General features: G+C 38.9%; 1 protein-coding gene across 1 annotated transcript in view; it reads left to right on the forward strand.

Moving 5' to 3' along the window:
* Positions 1 to 5,059: 5,059 nt before the first annotated feature.
* The window catches only part of LOC127652894 (transmembrane channel-like protein 6), a 48,389-nt gene continuing 40,685 nt past the window's right edge, over positions 5,060 to 12,763 (forward strand). The window contains exons 1-4 of the mRNA XM_052139331.1: positions 5,060 to 5,165; positions 6,846 to 6,950; positions 7,036 to 7,176; positions 7,262 to 7,405. Coding sequence (XP_051995291.1) covers positions 6,869 to 6,950; positions 7,036 to 7,176; positions 7,262 to 7,405 — 367 coding nt within the window. The 5' untranslated portion in view covers positions 5,060 to 5,165; positions 6,846 to 6,868. The remainder of the gene's footprint in view (positions 5,166 to 6,845; positions 6,951 to 7,035; positions 7,177 to 7,261; positions 7,406 to 12,763) is intronic.

Below are 12,763 nucleotides of genomic sequence, written 5' to 3' on the forward strand. Positions count from 1 at the left end.
ACCGCTGGCAACAAAAGTGAGTACACCCCTTAGTGAAAATGTCCAAATTGGGCCCAATTAGCCATTTTCCCTCCCCGGTGTCATGTGACTCGTTAGTGTTACAAGGTTTCAGGTGTGAATGGGTAGCAGGGGTGTTAAATTTGGTGGCATCGCTCTCACACTCCCTCAAACTGGACACTGAAAGTTCAACAAAGCACCTTATGGCAAATAACTGATGGTGGATGAGAACTGAGTATCTGAAAAAAAAAGAATTGTTGCTCTACATAAAGATGGCCTAGGCTATAAGAAGATTACCAAGACCCTGACACTGAGCTGCTGCATGGTGGCCAAGACCATACAGCGGTTTAACAGGACAGGTTCCACTCAGAACAGGCCTCGCCATGATTGACCAAAGAAGTTGAGTGCACATGCTCAGCGTCATATCCAGAGGTTGTCTTTGGGAAATAGACGTGTGAGTGCTGCCATTATTACTGCAGAGGTTGAAGGGGTGGGGGGTCAGCCTGTCAGTGCTAAAACCATACGCCGCACACTGCATCAAATTGGTCTGCATGGCTGTCGTCCCAGAAGGAAGCCTCTTCTAAAGATGATGCACAAGAAAGCCTGCAAACAGTTTGCTGAAGACAAGCAGACTAAGGACATGGATTACTGGAACCATGTCCTGTGGTCTGATGAGACCAAGATAAACGTATTTGGTTCAGATGGTGTCAAGCGTGTGAGGCGGAAACCAGGTGAGGAGTACAAAGACAAGTGTGTCTTGCCTACAGTCAAGCATGGTGGTGGGAGTGTGATGGTCTGGGACTGCATGAGTGCTGCCAGCACTGGGGAGCTACAGTTCATTGTGGGAACCATGAATGCCAACATGTACTGTAACATACTGAAGCAGAGCATGATCCCCAACCTTCGAAAACTGGGCCGCAGGGCAGTATTCCAGCATGATAACGACCCCAAATACACCTCCAAGATGACCACTGCCTTGCTAAAGAAGCTGAGGGTAAAGGTGATGGACTGGCCAAGCATGTCTCCAGACCTAAACCCTATTGAGCATCTGTGGGGCAACCTCAAACGGAAGGTGGAGGAGCACAAGTTCTCTAACATCCACCAGCTCCGTGATGTCATTATGGAGGAGTGGAAGAGGACTCCAGTGGCAACATGTGAAGCTCTGGTGAACTCCATGCCCAAGAGGGTTAAAGCAGCGCTGAAAAATAATGGTGGCCACACAAAATATTGACACTTTGGGCCCAATTTGGACATTTTCACTTAGGGGTGTACTCACTTTTGTTGCCAGAGGTTTAGACATTAATGGCTGTGTGTTGAGTTATTTTGAGGGGACAGCAAATAATATGCTTTTTTGGAGATTCAAAGTTCTGGCCACCATTAACTTACATTGCATGGGCCTACAGAGCTGAGATATTCTTCTGAAAATCTTCATTTGTGTTCAGCAGAAGAAAGTGAGTCATACACATCTGGGATGGCATGAGGGTGAGTAAATTATGAGAGAATTAGAATTTTTGGGTGAACTGTCCCTTTATTTATTTTAAAGTAACATAATGTACATTTAAAACCAAGGTTGGCCTCTAGATTGCAGTGTTATGCTTTGTTTTGGGATAGTTTGAAATGTGTTTTGAGATTGTCAAGCTCAGCATGTAATCAATATCAGTATAATTCTGTCTGTTAAAGTTCCAAACATTTAAATACAATTTTTAATTCAACCGCAAACATACAGATGTTTTAAATAAGCAATGATAGAAATGGAGCAATTTAAGTTGAACAGACCTTCACATTGCTTTGTAATAGACTTTCCCATTTCACTTGAAGTAAAATTACAGCTCTTAAAAAACGATCCTCGATATAAAAAAAAAACGATCCTCGATTTAAAGTTATTTATTTTAAAATGTATTTATTTTGTCATTTGCTCACCCTCAAGTCATTCCAAAAGGAGATGTTAGGCAGAATTTTAAAGACTCACAGCTTCAGTCCCCATTCACATTCATTTAAGGAGGTGATGAATGGTGATTTACACATGAGGCTGCCGTGTTTGAATCGCATGTCCAGCTCAATACTACTCACTTAATCTCAGTAACCGTCCTGATATTGGACACTTTCACTCATTGATTAAAGTAATCATGACTGACTGTGAATACAACATTTCTACAATGACATCTGAAACTGAAAACTATTGATTTTAAATGATGCTGCATCAAAACCACTAGGTGTCAGTGTGTGTCCAAGATGACACAAAGACTAAAGTTACAGTAAAGTCCATAATCAACTTTATGCTGCTTTAAAAACAGATTTTGGGTAAAAAATTAAAAGGGAGAACATCCAATTCACTCATTTCATTTTCCAGAAAGCTTAAGATTTCATGAAATTTACATGGTAAAAGGGGTATTTTGTTTGTATAACTTACAGAAATGTAATCATATTGATTCAGTCCTATCAAATAATAATTTAAAAATGAAAAGTTCATTTAGATGTTGAAGCACATTTTTTCTAACTCAAGCTACCAGCTTTTTACATAGATCAATATGTATATCAAATGCAAAACACAGTAACAACACATTTCGTCCATATGAAGTCTATTAATTATGACTGGAATTGGGTCTCTTTCTTTTCAGTCTTAAACTCTTTAGACTTAAAATTTGCTTCATGTCCTAACATCTAAATGACCGGTAATTGCTTTGAAGTCAAAAATATTATTTTACATAACTGATTTTATTTAACTACATTAGGTTACACCATAACAAACTAGCTTTTGAGTTTATTTAAATAGAAATAGCTCCTTAAGGTAACAATGCAGGATACCACTTTTTACAGTGATCCTGCGACAGACAGGTTTAGCTCAACTATCTATTGGTCTATTATTAATATCTATTATTATCTACTAACCGATTCTGAAAAGTGTGTAGAAATCTGAAGCACTTTGAAGCCAATATTTCTGTTTAAGTGTTGCCGTAATTACTGCATTTTGCCTTTGTGGGGCACAATTTGACAGCTAATAGCTAGAGAAAAAAAACCACTCTTTGGCTGGATAACTTCATATTATGTATATAAGCAGTAATACATACATTATATTGATCATTTTAATTTACAGACCTATTTTTCAGTCAAACTCAGACAGCACAGAATTAGTACAAATGTATTATATAGAGCCTAATGGTCATTCAGTGGAGACATGGAAGAACTGAGAAAATATTTTTTTAACTTTCCTTCATTGTTCCTGCCACCATTGTTGCCTTGAGTGATTCACAAAGTGGGCAAATGAACTGGTATGCTGGGTGAGTGACATAGTCACCACCATTGAAACGATGCTACATGTCAAACTCATGTAGTGCATGGTTAAGCAGATATCTCCTCTTAAAAGATTGACCAGTGAATTTTAGCATTTGCATTTACACATATACTGTACCCATTTGGTTATGAAACACATAAAGTAAACACATTTATCCTGTGAAAAAGTTTGTGGGTGAAGTTTGGTTTTATTGAAAGTGAGGGGAAATGTTTTGCTCGTGTTCTGCGTGCATGGGTGTGGATCCCCTAGATACATGGTATTGTGCTCCAGCAAACCTACTGTATGCTTACCAACTGTGGGGGGAAAATTCCAACTTATATTAGAAAGAATTCAGTTGGTTTCCAACAAGAAGAATATGGCAAGAATTATTGAAAATGACAGACAGGAAAAGAATGTCCTCTTTGTTTGCCTCTTTGAAAGGCAATACAGTATTTCCCCATTATATTTTGTTATAATACATTTATAGAAACTCAATTTAAGATATTACATAGAAAACACTGACCACTATGCTCAAAATGCAAAGGTGGTATAGGAATACACTCACTGACCACTTATTAGGTACACCTGTTCACCTACTTATTCATGTGGTTTTCTAATCAGCCAATCATGTGGCAGCAGTGCAATGAATAAAATCATTCAGATATAGGTTAGGAGCTTCAGTTAATGTTCACATCAACCATCAGAATGGGAAAATAAAGATTTTGACCATGACATGATTGTTGGTGCCAGACGGGATGGTTTGAATATTTCTGCAACTGCTGATCTCCTGGGATTTTCATGTACAACAGTCACTAGTGTCACTACATCTACACAATGTCCATCAGGTAACAGGGGTTACACCAGATGTTTTAGATCATGTCCCTAATGACTTGGTAGATATCGTGGAGAGGAAATGGTAGATATATGGAGTGGTGGTGGTGGTGTAGTGGTCTAAGCACATAACTGGTAATCTGGTAATCAGAAGGATGCTGGTTTGAGCCCCACAGCCACCACCATTGTGTCCTTGATCAAGGCACTTAACTCCAGGTTGCTCCGGGGGGGATTGTCCCTGTAATAAGGGCTCTGTAAGTCACTTTGGATAAAAGTGTCTGCCAAATGCATAAATGTAAATAAAAATGTAAATGAGGAAATTATAAGTTAGAGTGGTTCAGTTTTAATGACACCTAGCTATTAATTGTGTACATATTGTTATAGTACAGACTGTTATATCTTGATATTGTGAGAAAGCCAAAGAGGATTTTCTCTCTCTCTCTCTCTCTCTCTCTCTCTCTCTCTCTCTCTCTCTCTCTCTCTCTCTCTCTCTCTCTCTCTCTCTTCTTTGTTGCGTGTGATGGTGGGTTAGGGGTGTCATTTTGAGTTATTATTCGTTTCTTTTATGTTTTTTTTATGTAGTCGTCTGTGTTTTTTTTAATAAATTATGAAAAAAAAACAAAAAACAGTATTATATCTGTCAATCAGCTTTTTTGGAAATATAAACAAATGAATAAACATGAGGTGGCACCCTGTGCTAAGACATATGAATAGGCTGGAACTCCCACTATAGCAGTCAGTCACTTCACTTTCATCTTTCTCCCTTAACGCTGCATATCAGGATACATGGAGGTCAACAATGGCAGCACAATTCTATATGCTTACCAAATTTGAGTAAGTTCAAATAATCAGCCCTTTATGTTTATCTTTGAAACTTTTAAATGAAAGACACTTCTTGTTACTTCCTCCTGCATGCTGACCGTGGTTTGTCACTTTATTTGCAGACTCTTAACTGTGAAGTGTGTCTGCAATTCACAGCTTGCATGTTGCAACAAAATTTTCTAAAGATACATTGTTATTTCGTTCAGATCTGTGTTTGAAACTCTGTAGAGCAGCGGCCATTAACGTGAGTATCGCAATTTGTTGCACTATTTCTCATGATGTTATCTATTTGATTCCAGATGTTAGTACATCATTCATGACAAGTAGTGAGTCTGGTGAATCTCCTGTTGAGTCTGTGGTGTTCTACTTCAAATTTGCCAAAATTATTAATTATGTTTATATGTAAAGTTTTCCAATTAAGGTTTTAATTCTGGCTAAGCCTTTTACTCCCTTACTCCTAATAAACGTAGAGATGCCTTTCCTGCTAATCAACTCTATAATGACTTTAATAAATTAATTCATTCTCATTCATGTCTTTAACAATTTAACACAATAGCGCAATTCATTTAAAAATTTTGTTTATTAGATTTGTATTAATGTAGGCTATGACATTTCTAAATGTTTGTAAAATGTTAGTTGAAAAAGTGTCCTCCTCGCTCCACAAATGTGTTTCTTCAATAGCTAGACTTTTCACAACTTTTCAAAATTCTGATTAATAGAGATATACTGTATTCCTTATGACAATCAGGTTAATTTGTTTACATGATGGTTACGTAATCAGAATATGACCAAATTCTGATGAATATTGGAATATTCAGAATATAAATTATTATTGGAATTCAGTATTCTTTTGTCTTATTCAGCTTTCTAGAAACCAAAATATTGTATCAATACGGTAATGGCAATCAGGTTAGTTTGTTTACGTGATGTTTATGTAATAAGGATATGACCAAATCTTGATGAATGTTAGAATATTCTGAATATAAATTATTATTGGAATTCAGTATTCTTTTGTCTTATTCAGCTTTCTAGAAACCAAAATATTGTATCAATACGGTAATGGCAATCAGGTTAGTTTGTTTACGTGATGTTTATGTAATAAGGATATGACCAAATCTTGATGAATGTTAGAATATTCTGAATATAAATTATTATTGGAATACAGTATTCTGTTGTCTTATTTAGATTTCTAGAAACCAGAATATCATCTCAAAATGGTTGACAATCAGGCTAATTTGTTTACTTGATGCTTACATAATCAGAATATATCCAAATTCTGATGAATATTGGAATATTCTGAATATAAATTATTATTGGAATACAGTATTCTACTGTCACATTCAGATTTCTAGAAACCAGAATTTTGTCAAAAATGGTTATGACAATCAGCTTAATGTGTTTGCATGGTGTTTATATAATCAGAATATGACCAAATTCTGATGAATATTAGAATATTCTTAATATAAATTAATATCAAAATATAAGATATAAGATTTCTAAAATCCAGAATATTGGCTCAGAATGGTTATGACAATCAGGTTAATTTGTTTACATGATGCTCACGTAATCAGAATATGACCAAATTCTGATGAATATTGGAATGTTCTGAATATAAATGATTATTGGAATACAGTATTCTGCCGGCTCATTTTGATTTCTACAAACCAGAATATTGTCTCAAAATGGTTATGACAATCGGTTAATGTGTTTACATGATGCTTATATAATCAGAATATGACCAGATTCTGATTAATATGGAATATTAATTTCAGAATATTCTGCTGTCTTATTCAGATTTCTAGAAACCTGAATATCGTCTAGATATGGTTATGACAATCAGATTAATGTGTCTTGAAAGATCTATATTTTTCTAATATTTTGTGGGTTTTTGAGTCACGACCCATCACTGCTCTGATGCATGCAGCTCTAGGCAGCTCTGGCCTAATCATGGAAACTGTTCCGAGTGGAGATGGAGCCCAAGAGTTGATCAAGCTGGATGCTGTTAGGAGTCCCCACAGAGGAGTGAGATGTAGGCACTCAAACAGATAACATAGTGTTATTTCTCTGTAAATGCTTTCAATGAATCCAGAGGAATGACTCTATTTTGCTTGTAGTTGATCTGATACATGAGAATCAAGATGACCTGAGAGAGGAGGATAGTTGCCAAGAGCCCAATCAGACAAATTCACTGCTGAGGAATAACTGGTCCACTTTAACCCAAAGGGTCCTTTCCTCCATGCCAAGTCGCTCTGTCGGTGAGAGATAATTTTAGTACCGTCACACTGAACATCTGGGAGTTTCTATATCTATGAGTACCTACTGTACATCTCTTATTCTCAGGATGGAGTCAGACAGCTGTGCTCTCCCAAAATCAGAGCCGATCCAACCAGACACGCAGAAGACGACCTTACAGCACTGTCTTCACCACACCCTGCTCTACAGAGCAGGACACTTTTATAAGGCTGGAAGATTGCTCCAATGATGGTTTGTGACAGTACACCAAAACACTTACAATGAGCTATATGAATTTCTTTATACAAGACACAATCTCATAAACTTTTTCTACAGTTATGTCGATGATAGTGGGCAGTTATAGTAGATATATGGGTAGTTTACACATAACATCAAGAGGTAAAAATCTTGGTTACAGTGAGGCACTAACAATGGAAGTGAATAAGGCCAGTCCATAAATGCTAAAATTTGCACAGTTTCAATAGTATATCCACAAGACGTAAACATGATCCCTTTTAGCTCAGATGTGCTATCTGGCTACAAACACCTTTGCTGTGTCTGAAAATGCGTATTGTCATAGTATTTGATTAAGGATGCTCCTATCTGCCAGCTGTTCTTTTAGGTGTGCATTCAAGTAGTATGAATAGATTTCATACATCATACGGGGATGTTGGCATCATCTCGTGACCCGAATATAGGATGTAATAACAACAGCCATAGAAACTTTCTGCTTTGGTTTTGACAAGCACTATTCAGGGGGGCCTGGGTATGTCAGCGAGTAAAGATGCTGACTACCACACTTGGAGTCACAAGTTTGAATCCAGGGCATGCTGAGTGACTCCAGCCAGGTCTCCTAAGCAACCAAATTGGCCCGGTTGCTATGGAGGGTAGAGTCACATGGGGTAACCTCGTAGTCGCTATAATGTGGATCTCGCTCTCAGTGGGGTACATGGCGAGTTGTGCGTGGATGCCGCGGAGAATAGTGTGAAGCCTCCTCCGCTGTAATGCGCTCAACAAGCCAAGTGATAAGATACGTGAGTTGACGTCTCAGACGCAACTGAGATTCGTCCTCCTCCACCCAGATTGAGGTGAGTCACTACACCACCACTAGGACTTAGAGTGCACTAGGGATTGATTATTCCAAATTGGGGAGAAAAAGGGAACAATTATTATTGTCTAGAACTTACAGTTGATTAGAGGCATCTGCCTCGTGATTCACCATCGTTAAAGGGTTAGTTCACACAAAAATTATCCCATAATTTACTCACCCTCAAGCCATCTTAGGTGTATATGACTTTCTTCTTTCAGCCAAACACAATCGGAGTTATATTAAAAAATATCCTGGCTCTTCCAAACTTTATAATGGGAGTGAATGGTACCTTAGATTTTGAAGCCCAAAAAAGCGCATCCATCCATCAATAAAGTAATCCATACTGCTCCAGGGGGTTAATAAAGACCTTCTGAAGTGAAGCGGTATGTTATAAAATATATATTTTTATAACTTCATAAACTATAATCACTGGCTTCCGGTAACAGCCAGTAACGGCCATCCGCACGAGCCAGGATATTTTTTTATATAATTGTTTGTGTTTGGCTGAAAGAATAAAGATATATCCACCTACTGGCTTGAGCGTGAGTAAATTATGGGATCATTTTCATTTTTGGGTGAACTAACCCTTTAATTTAAATCTAGTGTTTTGAACATGATGTCTCATCAGCTCCCAAGGGATTATAGGATCATTAATTGTCCAGTCGAGCCACACTTCAAAATCTCGCCGGAAATAGGTTATCCAGGCATTTCTCGCTTATTGCTTCATGACTACTGTAGATTCAGACATACTATTCCATTGACATACAGTTTTTGGCATACTACATAGTAGAGAAATATGGATATTCGGATGCAGCGCTTAGCTTTCCTGGATTAGAAGACGTCATCAGAAATGATGAAGCGTCATGTAATGTTAAACCAATCAGATTGGGTTCAGATTGTTGCAACCACTAATTGGATAGAGAGTCATGTGATCAATCACTGTAATTACATATGGCCACCAGGAGATGATGCCAAGTACATGACACAGACTCAATGATGACTCAAATCGCACAGAATGAAACCCTGTTAAATCTTATTACTACAATTATGTCTGCATGCTATGCAAACTATTAGTCATTGTTGTGTTTGCATCTGTAATTAGTTTGTATGTACAATTATTATGCTTCATTTGTTTGGAGAGGCTTTTGGAGAGATGGAAACATTTTTGGAAACTAGGGTAAATGATATTTGTAATGCTATAACTTTTGATTGCTTTGTTATATCAACAACCAATTTTACTCAGTTACAGTTCACATGACTGGGAACAAAATAAAAAAAATTTTTTATTCTGAGCCACCTAATATATAATGTAAAATCAGAAAAATAAGAAAGAAAGATTTTTTTTGGCTCAATATTTTTTTGTGATTTTTCAGCAGTTTCTTAGGCCGAGAGTCTCAGAATTTATCATAATCTGTATCATAAAAAAAAGTATTCTTTAAAATAATACCAAACATTTCAATGATACCATTGACTGGCTACTTGTAGCTGCCTGCATCAGATTCAAGGCTTTGACTCTGGCATTCAGGACAGCAAATGGATCCGCACCCACTTAATTCAATTCAGTTCTCCAGGTCTATGCTCCAACTCTCTCTCTCTGCAATCTATGAATGAGGGGCACCTGGTGGTCCCATCACAAAGAGGTTCAAAGTCTATTTCAAGATGGTTCACTTTCTCTGTTCCACTGTTGTGGAATGAGCTTCCAAACTTCTCACGATCTGCTGATACATCTCAGCATTCAAGAACCAGCTGAAAACACATCTGTTCCGCAAGCACTTAACCAACCCACACTAATTGTACTTACTATAGAGCTGAACATTTACATATATGTATGTGTGTGTGTATATATATCTATATCTATATATATATATATATATATATATATATATATACTTCTCTCTCTTTTGCGCTAGCACCTATATTGCTCCAAACACCTTGAGAGCTTGGCAGATGTTGTTGAACTTTGTATGACAAATAATTGCTTGCTTTGTTCCTCATTTCTAAGTTGCTTTGGATAAAAGCATCTGCTAAATTTAAATGTAAATGCAACCACTAGACCATCCATTTTTATTTCTGTTGGGTCATAAGCCTTTCATTTTGAGTATTCCACTGAAACAGTAAATCTTTAAAAACACCCTCAATATTAACACCCTCAAAAGTTGAAATATTGGATTTAAATTTACACAGATAATGTTAGTAAGTAATGTTATCACACTAAAATCATGTTAACACATTTAATGTTTATGTCTTATGGCTATACTTTTGAAAGGGTGTTTATTTTAGCATTCATGGACTGGACCCATTCACTTCATAGTTCCATTTACTTTTTTAAATGATTGAATGTTTTTTTTTTATTATAATTTTTTTTGTGGTAATCAACATTATGCCACAAATGCTGTTTATTGAGATTAACCTGTTTTGAACTCTGAACATTCCCATAAATTATCCTACGGTATGACACATGCATGTTTATAAGTGTTAGGAATTCCTTGTCTTGTTTCACTGTTGCCCTTTGTCTGCCACCTTTGCATTCCTTAGTTTTCACTTTTGTCTTTTGGTTAGCCTTCGTGTTCACTTGTCATTGTTTAGAACTACACTTCCCAGAATCCACCTGCCATCTTCACTGCCATTTTGTTGAGGGGGGGCTATGTAAGGAATTCCTAACAATAAGTACATATATTCCATGTAGTCTCTCAATAATATAAATTAATAAAAGCTGCATCCATAATAATTACAAAAGAATGAGCAAAATGCTTTTGAATAGTTTTCAATAAAATATAGCAAATATTCATGTCAACTCCACACCACTTCTGTGAGACTCTGAGTGCGGTTCCCTTTACAAAAAGCTTCAATAGGATGCTGCGCTGAAAAGCGCTTTGGGAACAATCCTAGTTGTGGCCAAGCTGTGAATATGTGTGTAACATGTCAATGGCATTTATTGCCTCGGCTGATGAAAGATGCACCTGTAGCCAGGCTATAAATGGATGCGTCACCAGAGTGTCGTCAGATCCTCTTTTTTAGGAGCGATTCTGTGTGTGTGTTTCACAAGCCTGTCAAAACTTTCTTTCCTCTGTTAGGAGTTAGAATTTAGTTAGGCAGTTAGGGTTAGGGTTAGGGTTAGGTTAGGTTATGCAGACATGAACCTTTTCTCCTTTCTCTGCTTTCCAGAAAATATTACATATATATTTATAGAAAAAGAGAATGACTGAAAGCCAAAGATGCGTGTTCCCCTGTTCTCACTCTATAGCCGAAGAGGACACGCATGAGTTTTGCTCTGTTTGTTTGGGGGAGGAGCACGCTGCTCTCGCGTTGCAGTGGGGCGGGTGCGAGCACTGCGATCTGCTTTCGGGCAAAGTGCTTCGCACTCAACTCGCTTGATTCCGGGAGTCAGCACCCACGCTTACGTCGTGGGGCTCTCGCATGGATTTGGCTGAGGAGCAAGAGACGAGTTTGTCCCTTTCTCTCGCTCTCTCCCCAAACCCAGCTGGTCTTTCCCATGATCTCGAAGAACGTTCCGGCGCCTCTTCAGTTCATGAGGGGGACCTCGAATCTCTACCCGCCTCCGAGCTTTCCGTCCGCGATAAAAAATCAGTGGAGGAATTGCTTGATGTGGTTACTCGTGCGGTGGCCAGACTCCAGTTGGACTGGCCACGCCAAAAAGAGACCCCCAAACCCTCCAAGTTAGGGGATATATTTTTATCTAGTAATCTGGTGAAGGGAACGCCTCATCAGTTCGACCAGGCTGACCTGCTGGACGACCTGAGGGTGGATGCTGTGCTCGACGAGCAAGCTTTTTCAGATTTTTGCCGAGCCACAGATCTTTCTCTCCGTGTGACCAAGCAAACAGCCCGTGCTATTGGCCGGTCTATGTCTGCCTTGGTCACCGCAGAGAGGCACCTTTGGCTCAACCCTTCGAGCATCAAGGACAAGGACAAAGTTTTCCTCCTTGATGCCCCGGTTTCTCCCACTGGCCTATTTGGAGACGAAAAGCCATGAGGAATCCTTCGGGCAGTTCCTCCCTCGCCGCACTCAGGGGGCGGGTCCTTCGGCCCCCCAGACCGGCCTCGGTCCCGTTAGAAGGGAGTCACAAAAGCAAAGCGTGGCGAGTCGTGCTCCTCCTCCCAGGGATTGGGGACAGTCTCGTCGCCCTCGGCAGCCCCCTCAGGACCATAATTTCAAAAAAGAGAAAACCCTGATGGTCTTGCGCCTAGATTTAGGGGGTAGCTCACCTCGGGACGGGGCGCATGCTCCATTTCACCCCTCCCGGTATCTCGGCAAAGCCTCTCCATTCCCGCCACCTCTTGGTGTTTCGGGTGGCAGAGGCTCCCATCAAGAGTTGGGTGTTTTCACTGCTCCCTGCATTTATTCAGGACGTGGAACACTCGACAGCCCCTCAACAGGAAGTGTTAAAAATTGAATACCCATCTCAGAGATCCTGGCAGCGTAGAAGCATAGTTTTTTGTGGGTCTCAAGGACAGTAGGAAAGGGCGACAGGATTTAATTCACTCGCCGCCTTCCGTGGT

The sequence above is a fragment of the Xyrauchen texanus genome, chromosome 12 (assembly GCF_025860055.1).
Source record: "Xyrauchen texanus isolate HMW12.3.18 chromosome 12, RBS_HiC_50CHRs, whole genome shotgun sequence".
Classification (NCBI taxonomy): Eukaryota; Metazoa; Chordata; class Actinopteri; order Cypriniformes; family Catostomidae; genus Xyrauchen; species Xyrauchen texanus.